The sequence below is a fragment of the Sminthopsis crassicaudata genome, chromosome 2 (assembly GCF_048593235.1).
Source record: "Sminthopsis crassicaudata isolate SCR6 chromosome 2, ASM4859323v1, whole genome shotgun sequence".
Lineage (NCBI taxonomy): Eukaryota > Metazoa > Chordata > Mammalia > Dasyuromorphia > Dasyuridae > Sminthopsis > Sminthopsis crassicaudata.
The window spans coordinates 440,356,756-440,371,342 of record NC_133618.1 but is presented as its reverse complement, the minus strand read 5'-3'; the positions used below and the strand labels follow the sequence as shown (position 1 = coordinate 440,371,342).

Sequence of the window (14,587 nt, the reverse complement as noted above, 5' to 3'; positions counted from 1 at the left end):
AACTGAGGCTCAGCGAAAGAAAAGGTCTTTCCAGCAGGTCAGTGGCAGAACTAAGACTGCAACCCAGTGAGCTTCTAACTTATATTTCAGGACTCTACCCAGTAGCCCACCAAGATAACAAGAAATTGATTTCTGGCTATGAAAGGCCAGACTATCCTTACCTGCTCAAAGAAGAAGTCAGTGTAATTGAAGGTCAGTTTGGCCTGTTTCCTTTTCTGGAAAAGAGAAGAGGAGGGGAGCTAAGTTCCTGTTCTCAGCACAGGCTCCAGTCCCTGAATCACTGTTAATTAGCAGAAGAACCTAGGGCTAACCTCTTTGGCCTAATCTCTATATTTTACCATCATTCATGGCACAGACATTGGTGAGATGCCATTGTGGTAACAGAGGAAGAAAAAAGGAGGAAAAAGGAAAGAGATGAAAAGGAAAAAAGCAGAACAGAGAGTAAAGAAGAAAGTGAAGAGGAAAAGAGGGAGGAGGAAACAGAACAGAACAGAAAGGAGAAATCAGAGAACAGAGAGGGGAGAGTTTCAATAAATGAAAAAATGGAGGAGAAAAGACAGAAAACAGTGGAAAGAGCAGAGACAAGAATAAACAACAGGGAGAAGAAAACTATAGAGAAGGATGAGAGAACCGAGAGGAGAAAATAAGGATAAGAAAGAAAAAGGAAAAGGAAAAAGTGAAGGAAAACCGTGAATAAGTACTTAAGTGTCTACACTAAGTTCCCAGCAACTCTGTGTAACTCTTGTAACTCTGGGGATACAAAAAAAGCAAAAGATAGCCCCCCCTTCCCTCAGGGAAGTTAAAATATAAGGAGACAATAAGCAAATAAGTATGAACAAACAAGATACATCGATAAAGATATATACATATGTATAGGAATAATCACACACAAAAAGTACACAAATATGAATAGTCCACAGAGGGAAAGCATTAGAATTTTTAATAATATTTTATTTTTCCAAATACCTGTAAAGATAGTTTTCAACATTCATTTTTGTAAAACTTTGTGATCTAAATTTTTTTTCTTCTATCCCTCCCTTTCCTCCCTCCTCTCCAAGACAGCAAGCAATTTGATATAAGCTAAACAGTGCAATCCTTTTAAAAATATTTCCATATTTTTCATGTTGTACAAGAAAAACCAAACCAAAAAGGAAAATAAAACATAAGGAAAAAGCAAACAAACAAAAAGGCGAAAATATTATGCTTCAATCTACATTCAGTCTCCATAGTTCTCTCTTTGGATGTTTTTGGCATTTTCTGTCCCAAGTCTATTAGAATTGTCTTGAATTGCTCCATCACAATTGGCCATCTCATAATCTTGTTATGGTATACAAAATTCTCCTGGTTCTGGCTCACTTCAGTCAGTATCTGTTCATGTAGGTCTTTCCAGGTGAGAAGCATTAGAATTAAGAAGTTTTGAAAATAAACTTCTTGTAGTTGGGAGGATTTTAACTAGGACTTTAAGGAAGTCAAGAAAATCAGGAGGCAGAGATGAGGAAGAAAAATATTCTAAGCAGAGAAAATATTCAGAGCTGAAATAGAGCATAGTGTCGGAGAAAGAACAAGAAGGCTGACAACAGTGGATTGAAGAGCACATTTGTGGGGTGTGATGAGTTGAGTATAATGTACAAACGAGATTAAAAAGATAGGAGCAGCTGTATGAAGAGCTTTGACTCCCAAACAAAGGACTTTATGTTTAATCCTGAAGATCATAGGGAATCAATGGAATTTATTGAGTAGGGAGATGACATGGTCAGGTCTGCACTTTAGGAAAATCACTTTGGTGTCTGGATGGAGAGTAGATTGGAATGGGGAGGGAGGAGGCAAGCAGACCAAGGAGCAGGAATAGGCTAGATAAGAGGAAATGAGGGCTTGTGCCAGTGATAGCAGTGCCAAAGAAAAGAAGCTATTGGCAAGATGTTTCCAAAGCAAAATCAATACATCTTAGCAACATTCTAGATACCTTGATTGTGAGCCTGAGAGACCAGAAAAATACTGTTGCCCTCAACAGTAATAGGGAAGTTTGGATGGGGGAAGATTTTGGGGAAATATATTAAATTTAATTTTGGACTTATTGAGTTCAAGATGTCCAGTTCAATAGGCAGTTAGGAAATAGATCAAATAGAAAGAACAGAATGGAGAACAGAGAGTGAGGGGATGAAAGTAGAGATTTTTTTTTTTTAAAGGAAAGGGCATCGTCAAAATGTGGCAACATTTTAAGAGGACTTAGAGTCTACAATCTTACAGATGCGGAATGTAAAAAAGAAAGGGAGAAAAGAGAAGAAAATCAGGGAAAGGAGAGAAGAGGGATCCATGCTTGGGATGTCAGGTCAGACAGGGCACCAATTACAAGTTGAAGTTTTTACCTTGAAATCAAGATTACTTAAAAGCATTGAAACTATGCATATGAACAGATAATGATTTTAGGTCTAGATAAATCACAGTTGGGATTAAGCAGCCTCAATTTCTTAATCTATAAAATGAGCAGGTAGGACTCAAGGTCCTCTGCAAGAGGATGTGCTGGAGCTAGTTTCAGAACCAGTTAAATTTTCAGTATGATTCTTTACCCTCTGGAAATTTGCAAGTGTTACAGACCAGGGCTTGATTTAGTGTTTTGTTGATTACCTAAGACTTAAGAAAGAGATGTTGAAAATGTTAATAATGAATATTAAACATTATACATTTCAACAACGATACTGTATGAGGATGTATTCTGATGGAAGTGGATATCTTCAACAAGAGAGATCTAATTCAGTTCCAATTGATCAATAATGGACAGAATCAGCTACTCAGAGAAGGAACACTGGGAAATGAGTGTAAAGGTTACTTTTACCTTCTGAATCCAATTCTTCCTGTGCAACAAGAAATTCAGCTCTGCACACATATATTGTATCTAGGATATACTATAACACATTTAACATGTATGGGACTGCCTGCCATCTAGGGGAAGAGGTGGAGGGAAGGAGGGAAAATTTAGAATAGAAGTGAGTGCAAGGGATAATGTAAAAAATTACCCATGCATATATATGTACTGTCAAAAAAGTTATAATTATAAAATTAATTTTAAAAAATAATCTGTTTGATGTTAGATCCAGAACTTTCTTTTCCATGGCGCCTCAAATCATTGTGGATGGATTTCACAGATAAGGATCAATAATTTTGGACATTGAAAATTTTTTTCTCATCATTCTTATAGTATTATGGAATCATAGATTTAGAGTTGGAAGGGATATAGAAGCAGTGGTGTGTGAATAAATGTTTAACAACTGAATTTTGGGAAGAAGAGGAGTAATACTTTTAAGTTTAATCTGCATTTTTTTTTACATTTTTAAAATTAATTTTATAATTATAACTTTTTTTTGACGGTACATATGCATGCATTTTACAACATTATCCCTTGCAGGGGGCAGCTAGGTGGCTCAGTGGATAGAGCACCAGCCTTGAATTCAAGAGGACTCGAGTTCAAATCTGGTCTCAAACACTTCCTGGCTGTGTGACCCTGGGCAAGTCACTTAACCCCAGCCTCAGGGGAAAACAAAAAACAAAAAAAAAACATTATCCCTTGCACTCACTTCTGTTCCAGATTTTCCTCTCCTTCCCTCCATCCCTTTCCCTGGATGGCAGGCAGTCCCATACATGTTAAATATCGTCAAACAAATTCTAATATTCTCAAACAGCAATGGATGATAACAATAACATTTAAATGACTTTTTATTTCTGTCCCCTTCAGATTTCTTTTTCTTCTTTCATTTGTTAAGATTATGGATATGAGGTGAGACATCAAATTTGTTTTAATTTGCACTGTTCCTTTGTGGTTTGGAACATTCTTTCATGTGTGTGTTGCTAACCTGGCATTTTCTTTTTTTAAAATTGCTTATTTATTTTGGCCACTTATCTACATATCTAACCATCTAACAATGATTCTTTTTCCTCCTATTTTTGTGCCAATATCCCATGTACCCTAGCTAACTGACCTTTATCAGAGACATTCATGGTAAAGCTTATTTTTCCCCCATTAACTGTTTTTCTTCTCATTTAGATGAATTGTTTTACTTGTACAAAACTTAAGTTTTATGTAATTAAAATTATATATTTTATCTTTTCTGATAATCTTTATTCCTTGTTTATTTAGAAACTAATTTCGTTAGAATTAAACTAGTTTGTTCAAATTGGTTTGAACTGGCTTCATAGCATACTGGTTTGCTATGAAAAGCATAGTTGTTTGGAAATGACATATGCTTCCTTTCTTTTATAGTTATATCAAGCATCTCTGAAGTCTATTATAGTACATAGTGTCAAATGTCCATAAATTTTTCAAAAATTTACCATAACTTTAATTCTGTAAAAATAAGCTATTGCTATTGCATTAAATTTGTTAGTCCATTATGCTGAACCATGAGTGAAGGACTATGTCTCCATTTATTCAGTTCTTTAATTTGTCCAAATGATTTTGAAGTTGTATTAAATAGGTTAGATATTTTGTATATGGGGCAGCTAGGTGGCGCAATGGATAGAGCACCAGCCTTGAATTCAGGAGGACCCGAGTTCAAATCTGTTCTCAGACACTTAATACTTCCTAGCTGTGTGACCCTGGGCAAGTCACTTAACCCCAGCCTCAAAAAAAAAAAAAAAAAAAAAAAAAAAAAGATATTTTGTATATCTTGATAAGTTAATGTTCAACTATCTGATACATTTTATTGTTATTGCAAAGTGTATTTCTCTATCAGTTCTTGGTTTTTAGTGGTAGTATACAAACATGTAGATGATTACTTCTTTTTTCAGTTTAGTTTTTTCTATTTTATATAAACACAAATTTTAATATTCTCTTTTTTTATTTAAGTTTCAAATTTTCTCCTTTCTTTCCATATCTCTTCCTTCCTTAAAACAGCAAAAGGGGCAGCTAGGTGGCACAGTGGATAGAGCACTAGCCTTGAATTCAGGAGGACCTGAGTTCAAATCTGGTCTCAGACACTTAACACTTCCTAGCTATGTGACCCTGGGCAAGTCACTTAACCCCAGCCTGGGAGAGGGGGGAAACAAGCAATTTAGTACAGGTTATCTATCTGCAATCATGTAAAACATATTTCCATATTAGTCATGTTGTGAAAAAGGAAACAGACCAAAAAGGGAAAAAAACATGAAAAAAATAAAATTAAAATAATAGGTTTCAATCTGCATTCAGATTCCATCAATTTTTTTCTCTGGATATGGATGGTATTTTTTCAATATGAATCCTTTGGAATTGTCTTGGATCACTATTGCTGAAAGTAGCTAAGTTGATCATCATACAATGTTGCTGTTAACTGTATACAGTATACTATTATTTCTGCTCACTTTACTTTGCATCAGCTCATGTAAGCTTTTCCAGGTTTTTATGAAATTCTCCTGCTAATCATTTCTAAAGAGTACAATAGTATTCCATTATATTCATACACCACTTATTCAGTCATTCACCAACTGATGAACATCCCCTCAATTTCTAATCCTTTACCACCATAAAAAAGAGCTGCTATAAGTATTTTTGTACAAATAGGTCCTTTTTCCTTTTCATATCTCTTTGGGATACAGACCAAGTAGTGATGCTCATGCAGATGTCTCTGAAGGTTTATCTTGTATTTCCACTATTTTGCTAAAGTAATTTACTGTCTCATTCTTGTTGGTGGTGACTCTCTTGATTTTTCAAGGGCAGCTAGGTGGAACAGTGAATAGAGCATCAGGCCTGGAGTAAGGAAGACTCATCCCCCTGAGTTCAAATCTGACCTGAGATACTTAACTAGCTTTGTGACCCTGGGCAAATTACTTAACTCTGTTGATCTCAGTTTCCTCATCTGTAAAATGAACTGGAGAAGGAAATTACACACCAATCCCAAATAGGGTCATGAAAACTCAGATACAACAGAGGAACAATAACCTGGGCTTTCTAGGTAAGTATAATATCATGACTACAAAACAGTTTTCATTGCCAATATTTACTCCAATGTTAAATAGAAACAGTAGCTGTTGTCTTCCTGTTCAACACCTGTCTTTAATGGGAATGATTCTGATGTTTTGCATTATATCATCATAAATATAAAGCTGTTAAAGTTAATTCATGGTTTTGAACATAGATTTATTGTTGGATTATGAAAATATCTTTTTATTTCTATATTATAAAATATTCATATCTTTTCAAATATTCCACATAATGAGTTACTTATTTTTAAAAAGCAGAATTCACTTACCTACCAGTCCAATTGAATCTGGTGAATCCATTGTCAATTTGGAAAGCAGTTCTTTAATGTCCAATCTGATTTAATTGGATTTGATGTGGATAATCAGAGTCATCAAACAAGATTATTTTAGTTATTATAGGTTTCAAGGACTCTTGTGTACTACTTTCTATTTGTGGTCCCTTCCAGCTTTAAATCTATAGTCCTTAGAAATACTTGTCACATACACTTATAGGTGTATGTATTGTCTGAAATAACTGCTGCAAAGTAACAAATCTGGGCATAAGTCTCAAGAAGATTGCCTTCAACTGTCTCCATCTAGGGGAGGGGATGGAGGGAAGGAGGGGAAAATTCAGAACAGAAGTGAGTGCAAGGGATAATGTTGTAAAAAATTACCCATGCATATGTACTGTCAAAAAAAGTTATAATTATGGAATTAATTTAAAAAATAAAGTAAAAAAAAAAAAAAAAAAAAAAAGATTGCTCTCAAAGGTGGTTACACCCTAGCTTTCTCCAAATTGAGTCTCTCCCTTACCCATGAGATTCCGTGTATCACTTAAGGGTTACAGAGACATTCTAGGCACAATAAATTGCTTAGCATAGTACATGGTACAAAATAAGTATTTAATATATGGTGATTGAATGATAAAAATCATTATTTATCATATTGACTCAGTCCACATTCACCTGAAATTCCAATTTTGGTTCTTTTCTCAATATAGCCATAAAGAGTTCACTTATTTAACCTATGGGCTAAATGCATTTACCAAGGTGAAATCAAAAGTTAAAAAAAATTATTATTGTGTTAATAACCAAACCAAATTGAGGAAGCCACAGCTATCTCCCTTTTGACAGTCTGAATTTTCAAGTCCCTCTACTAGCTCTTCCAAATGCTGCTGCTTTGATCTTATACCAACTACAAGGACAGACACAACCAAAAATAATTTAGTAAAAGACTACTAAGAATTATCAGTTGCAAAGTCAAACAGTTTAGAAAACTTTGGAGCACCATCCTTGCCTAATTTCATCTTTTTATTCCTGTAGACACAAGGATTATTAACTTGAAGTTCACAAACCTCCATGTATATATTTCCAAGGATCCATAAATACAAGTGGGGAAAAGTTCTATTTTTATTTCAATATAATTGGCTTCCTTTGTAACCTACAAATTTTATCTTTTTTTTTTTTTCATTTAAAAACCTTATTCTGAGAAGAGATTCATAGAGTTCACCAGGCCACCAAAGGGATCCATGACATAAAGTTAAGAAACTCTGATAATAAGATTCTTCAGTGGGTCGAAACTAGAAAAGTCCATGTTCCCCAAACCAGGATTACCTCCATTTTTTGGTCTCTTTCTTAACAGAAGAAGTAGCAGATCTATACTGTAAGCTAGAGAGTACAAAACATTTTTGGGGCCTTTAAAATTGCACCAGCTCACTATCATGTGTGATCTCCTCTGGCTTCTGCCCTTTATTATAGATCCCCATTCAATTTTTGTACTTGTCTCTTTTTGTTGCCTAAAATACAAAGAAAATATTGCAAAACAGAAGAGCAACTTTTCTCCTCTAGGGATTACTTACATTCCTGTCAATCAAAGTGGAAAATAGGAAGATGAGTGTGCTCAGTAAATCAATCAACAAGAAAGCATTATGTGTACCAGATTTAAAATTAAAGTAAATATGTTTGTTGAAATTCAAAATTTCTTTAAAAAATAACAATAATTTTTGTAGCACAGATAATAATAGTTGATATAATTCACCCATAAATTCATTTGGATCAGGAATTTTTTTCCTTTGGTTTGTTAATTTTTGTATTTTATATTTTTGTAAGTAATCAATTTCCTTTAACTTCACATTTGCTAGCAGATGATTGAGTATAGTAGTCTCTGATAATACTTTTTATTCCTTTGTTCACTCTGAATTTGTTATGCTGAGTTTTGATGTTGGTAATATGATTTTTCTCTCTCAAAAAAAATCAGAGTGGCTAAAGTTTTATTGGTTTTGTTAGCCTTTTTAAAAATAGCTATTAATTTTGTTTTTCTGTATTATCATATTCAACTTTATTTCTCCCCTAATTTTCTCTTCTAATTTTCATCTTTTGTGCTTATATGGAGAGTTTGGTAATTTAATGATTTTCTATTTTTTTAATTACATACTGAATTTATCAATTCCCCCTTTTTCTATCTATTGTACTTTTAATTTTCTACAAGGTCTTAGACTATTTTCAACTCAATGCTACCCTATGGTTTACACTTCCCTCTGAAGGGAATTGGACCAGGATTGCCAGTAGGCAATATGTGACATTCTTGGGAATCCTCTCCTACAGGCTTTGAAAAGAACTATCATGTGGTTTGAATATATCTCAGAAAACAAGCACACTTTGGGGGTAGCTAGACATGTAAACCTCTTCTGAGCACCTATTCAATCTGAATAATTCAAGGTAATAGCAGGGATTTTAAAAAACAGCTCTTCGTTTCTTCAATAACATGCACTAATCATGTACCTCCAAAAAGCCATGTAATCTTCCTCTTTCTGTAAAAAGCAGGCACACACACAACTGCTTTTATCTATCCAAATGTCTCTATCCAAAATATCTCTATCCAACATTTTTAAATTCTGTTGCAATCCTAAAGTTTGGTAATGCCCAAGAAAACTCCTTTTTCTATTTAGGATGCTAAATTTTAGGATTAGCTTTGTAAAAATCATCATAGTCCTTTTCTTATACACAGGAGTTTGGAAGTCAGGAATATTATCTACAAAATTCTTTCATCCAAATGGATGAGCATATGCAGCTTCCATGTGCTTTTCCAGAATAATGTACTATTGTCTTAACTATAGACATCTAGAGAAAGTCAACACTCACAGGTCTCTGTGACATCTATGCCACTCTCTATACTGAGAAAGCTGTAGGTGAACACATATGCAGTTTACATATGTTGGTAGTCTGCCTCTACACAATCTTTATCCCAGACATGTCTCTCAAGATCTCACAGATCTCTCATAATTTTTCCAGAAAAAAAGACAGGGAGAAGACAAAGGGGGCTATAATTAGAGTTGCCAGCTCTCTTTTATAAACAAGTAACAGCCCAAAAGGATAGTTCCTATTAGTCCATTCTTTCAAGAATACAAACCAGTCAAATGATCTCAAGGTTACAACTCTGAAATACATCTCCTAAAGAGTAGGAGAAAGACAGGACATACCCAAACCATCTTATGGAAGCCCTAGTCACTGGAGTTTTATTTAGTTTTTTTGTCATTTTAAGGTGTTAATAAACATATCTGTACCCCATAGGCAAAGGTACTTTCAAAAAGTCCAGGCTCACCACTATATAAACTTATCAATTTAATTAAAGAATTTACCCAATCCACTCCCTACCCACAAATCATTGGAAAATGTCAGGAACTCTAGAAATCTTTTGGAGCACACAGTCCAAAGTGGCCAAATTCAACTGTCTTTTTCTTCTCTTCTGGTATGGAGATGTGATAGTTCCCACTGCACAAGTCCAGCGCTCAAAACTATTGGCTACTTAGAAATCAATGAGCATCCTAAACTTGTAGTATGGTGCACTTATGGATCATAATGCTCTTGTTCAAAACCTAATAATGCATGCCCATCTGGAATTCTCCAGTTTCTTCTCAAACCACCATCAAAAAGGCAGCCAGATAAGAAATAGACTAGTTGATCAGTGGCATAGGTTAGGTTCACAGGACAAGATAGTGAATAAAAATAGCAATCTAATCTTTGACAAACCCAAAGATCCCAAATTTTGGGATAAGAATTCATTATTTGACAAAAACTGCTGGGAAAACTGGAAATTAGTATGGCAGAAACTAGACCTGGACCCACATTTAACACCACATACTAAGATTAGATCAAAATGGGTCCAAGATTTAGGCATAAAGAACGAAATCATAAATAAATTGGAGGAACATGGGATGATTTACCTCTCAGACTTGTGGAGGAGGAAGGAGTTTGTGTCCAAGGGAGAACTAGAGACCATTATTGATCACAAAATAGAACATTTTGATTACACCAAATTAAAAAGTTTCTGCACAAACAAAACTAATGCAAACAAGATTAGAAGGGAAGTAACAAATTGGGAAAACATTTTTACAGTTAAAGGTTCTGATAAAGGCCTCATCTCCAAAATATACAGAGAATTGACTTTAATTTATAAGAAATCAAGCCATTCTCCAATTGATAAATGGTCAAAGGATATGAACAGACAATTTTCAGATGATGAAATTAAAACTATTTCCACTCATATGAAAGAGTGTTCCAAATCATTATTGATCAGAGAAATGCAAATTAAGACAACTCTGAGGTATCATTACACACCTGTCAGATTGGCTAAGATGACAGGAACAAATAACGATGAATGTTGGAGGGGCTGTGGGAAAACTGGGACACTGATGCATTGTTGATGGAGTTGTGAAAGAATCCAACCATTCTGAAGAGCAATCTGGAATTATGCCCAAAAAGTTATCAAAAGGTGCATACCCTTTGACCCAGCCATACTACTACTGGGCTTATACCCCAAGGAACTACTAGAGAAGGGAAAGGGTCCTGTATGTGCCAAAGTGTTTGTGGCAGCCCTTTTCATAGTGGCTAGAAGCTGGAAGATGAATAAATGTCCATCAATTGGAGAATGGTTGGGTAAACTATGGTCTATGAATGTTATGGAATATTATTGTTCTATAAGAAATGACCAACAGGAGAAATACAGAGAGGCTTGGAGAGACTTACATCAACTGATGCTGAATGAAACGAGCAGAACCAGAAGATCATTATACACTTCAACAATGATACTGTACGAGGATGTATGCTGATGGAAGTGGATTTCTTCAACATAGAGAAGAGCTAATCCAATTCCAATTGATTAATGATGGACAGAACCAGCTACATCCAGAAAAGGAACACTGGGAAATGAATGTAAACTGTTATTTTTACCTTCTGAATCCAATTCTTCCTGTGCAACAAAAAATTCGGTTCTACACACATATATTGTATCTAAATTATACTGTAATATATTTAACATATATAAGACTGCTTGCCATCTGGGGGAGGGGGTTGGGGGAGGAAGGGAAAAAATCTGAATAGAAGTAAGTGCAAGGGATAATGTTGTAAAAAATTACCCATGCATATGTACTGTCAAAAAATGTTATAATTATAAAATAAAATAAAAAATTTAAAAAAAAAAATTTTCTCTACATGTGAACCTAAAAAAAAAAAAAAAAAAAAAAGGCAGCCAGATTAAAAGACTCCATCATGATATTATTGATCAACAGATCTTTTGATGATGGTTCCTTGGACCTTCCATCTCAGAAAGGGTAACATATCTTTCCTGTGGCTGCTTTCGAAAGAGTTAGGGATTATTGTGGTGGAGTTTTTTTTTTCCTTTTCTTTTGAATCTAACCCATATCCAATTTATTCTTTAAATAATACAATAGTTCTGATGCTAAGTTATTGTCCCCAATAATCCTTCCTTTCCTTGGATATTGAAGAGTCTTGGACAAAGACAAACTTCCCTGGATGCAACCTTGATCAAATTAACCAAAGGTTTATATATTTTGTTGGCTTTTTCATTAAACCAGCTCCTAGTTTTATTAGTTCAATAGTTTTCTTTCAGTTTTATGAATTTCTCCTTTAATTTTTAAAATTTCTAATTTGATGTTTAATTGGGGACTTTTACAAGCAGAGAGACAACAAAGAAAAATGGACTTAACACAAGAACTATGTAAAATACCTACCATAAAACAATAGAATTTTTTTAAACTATTGAGGGAAGGGAAGGAAAATAAATAACTTAGAAGGGAAAATGAAGTAGTAGACTTCTTGAAAACTAAAATTGGAATTGATGATTCTGAGTCAAAAAATATGGGGGGGGGGGGTGGAACCAAGATGGTGGAGAGGACACACACTTCTTTCTGATCTTCTCTTTGGATCCTTAACTAATTACCAAATTCAAACTGGCAGAATTCACAAATATTGGGAGTGCAGCAAATTAACTGCAAAAGATAATTTCAAAGATTGCCAAAAAAGGTCTGTTTTGATTGGGCAGGGAGGGAGGCCAGGTGCAGGACACCAGCGCACACTGTGTAGATCCTGGGCAGGGTGTGGACTCCCCCAGAGTGGTAAGACTCAGTGTGGTAGAGAATCTACAGGGAGAACTCTACCACAGTGTTAGCTACTCTACCCTAGTTGCAAGTCAGTAGATCAGCAGAGAAGATATAAAACATCCAACACAAAAACAAAAGGTAAATTGTGAACCCAAATGGAGTTTCATGGGATCTTGCCACTCCCACCCAGCACCTGGAGTGAGTCAGCATGATCCCAGGGCAGCTGCTGCCACTTCACTGTTGCCTGTAGAGGAAGCTTGGAAAACCTCCCTTGCCCTAAAAGCAGATCCCAACATTTTTTTTTAAAAATGAGTAAAAATGCAAAGAGAACTCTTAACTATAGACAGTTTCTATGGTGAAAGAGAAGAAGAGATTTCAAACCCTGAAAAGACTAACAGCAGATTGTCTCCAGATGAAAACTCAAAGGGTGATATAACCTGGTCCCCATCACAGAAGGCTCTCCTAAAAGAAATTTAAAAGGATCTCAAAAGAGAGCTAGAAGAAAAATGGGGAAAGGAAAGGAAAACTCTGCAAGAGAGTTTGGAAAAGGCATATAACTCATTAAAAGATTTAGCAAAGTGGAAAAAGAAAATAACTCCCTGAAAAATAGAATTTGTAAAATGGAAAAGATAAATAACTCTTAGGAAAACAGAATTTGTGGATTGGAAAAGATAAATAACTCTCAGGAAAACAAAATTTATAAAATGGAAAAAGAAACTCCTTTAAAAAAGCAGAATTTGTGAAATGGAAAAAAATCCTGCAGAACAAAACACTCCTTTAAAAACTCAATTGGACAAGTACAAAAAGAAGTTTAAAAAAATAAATGAAGAAAATAAATCAGAAATTTAAAATTGAATTCAGAATTGAACAAATGGAAATGAATAACTTGATGAGACATCAAGAATCAGTCAAGCAAAACCAAAAAAAAAAAAAAAAGAAAGAAAGAAAAATTAGGGGAAAAAATGTAAAATATCTACTTGGGAAAACAACTGACCTGGAAAATAGATCTAGGAGAGATAATCTAAGGATTATTGGACTCCCTGAAAATCATGATGAAAAAAGAGCCTAGACACTATTTTTCAGAAAATCATCAAAGAGAACTGTTCTGATGTCATAGAATCAGAAGGTAAAATAGCCATTGAAAGAATTCACAGAACATCTCCTGAAAGAAACCCCAAAATTAAAACTCCAAGCAATATCATAGCTAAATTTCAGAACTATCACGCCAAAGAAAAAAATATTACAAGCAGCCAGAAAAAAAACAATTCAAACCCTGAGGACCCACAATAAGGATCACCCAGGATTTAACAACCTCCACCTTAAAGGATCAAAAGGCCTAGAATCTGATGTTCTGAAAGGCAAAGGAACTTGGAATGCAGCCAAGAATAAACTACCTTATTAAACTGACCATTTTCTTCCAAGGAATAAGGGCATTCAATGAAACAGGTGAATTCCATTTATTTCTGATAAAAAGACCAGAGCTAAACAAAAAATTTGAACTCCAAATATAGGACTCAAGAGAAGCATAAAAAGGTAAAAAGAATTCTTGAGAACTGCATTTCTCTTATGGGTATATATGTATACATGTATAATTTGTGCATGTATAATTTTATTTTACTATTATAATATAAAAAAGGAACTAGAGGTGGGAAGGGCATTGTACCAGAAAAAGGGAAAAGTGGACATAAAATGAGGGAAATTACATCTCACAAAGAAACAAAGGAAACCTATTACATTTGAGGGAAAGAAGGGAGGGTGATGAACATTGTGTGAATCTTACTCTCATCAGATTTGGCTCAAAAAGAAAATATTAGACATATTTGGTTTACAGAGAAACTTCTCTCACCTTATTAAAAAGAGGGAGGGGAAAGGCAAAAAGGGAAGGGGTAGGCTACCTTGAAAAGAAAACAAAAATAGTAGGGAAAAGGTATAAGAAAGGGGGAGAGATTCTCAAATGGGAAGAAATTCTAAAGGGAGATGGCTGCTTGAGACAAGTGGTGCTCATAAATTAAATACTAGGAAGAGAGAAAGGGGAAAAAGAAAAAGAAAAGTATAATCTGGGGAGAATAAGATGGCAGGAAATACAGAATTAGTGATTTTAACTGTAAATGTGAATGGGTTGAACTCTCCCATAAAGTAGAAGCAGATAGCAGATTAAATTAAAAACCAGAATCCCACAACATATTGTTTACAAGAAACACATTTAAAGCAGAGTGATACATACAGAGTAAAGGAAAAAAGCTGGAGTGGAATCTATTA

At 34.7% G+C, this 14,587-nt stretch overlaps 1 protein-coding gene across 2 annotated transcripts in view; it reads right to left on the bottom strand.

Annotated features, from left to right (window-relative positions):
* Window positions 1–14,587, bottom strand: part of CNBD2 (cyclic nucleotide binding domain containing 2) — an 88,974-nt gene that overhangs the window by 57,027 nt on the left and 17,360 nt on the right. For both annotated transcript variants that reach the window (XM_074292535.1, XM_074292536.1), the window contains exon 3: window positions 162–215. In XM_074292535.1, the coding sequence (XP_074148636.1) occupies window positions 162–215 (54 nt within the window). The remainder of the gene's footprint in view (window positions 1–161; window positions 216–14,587) is intronic.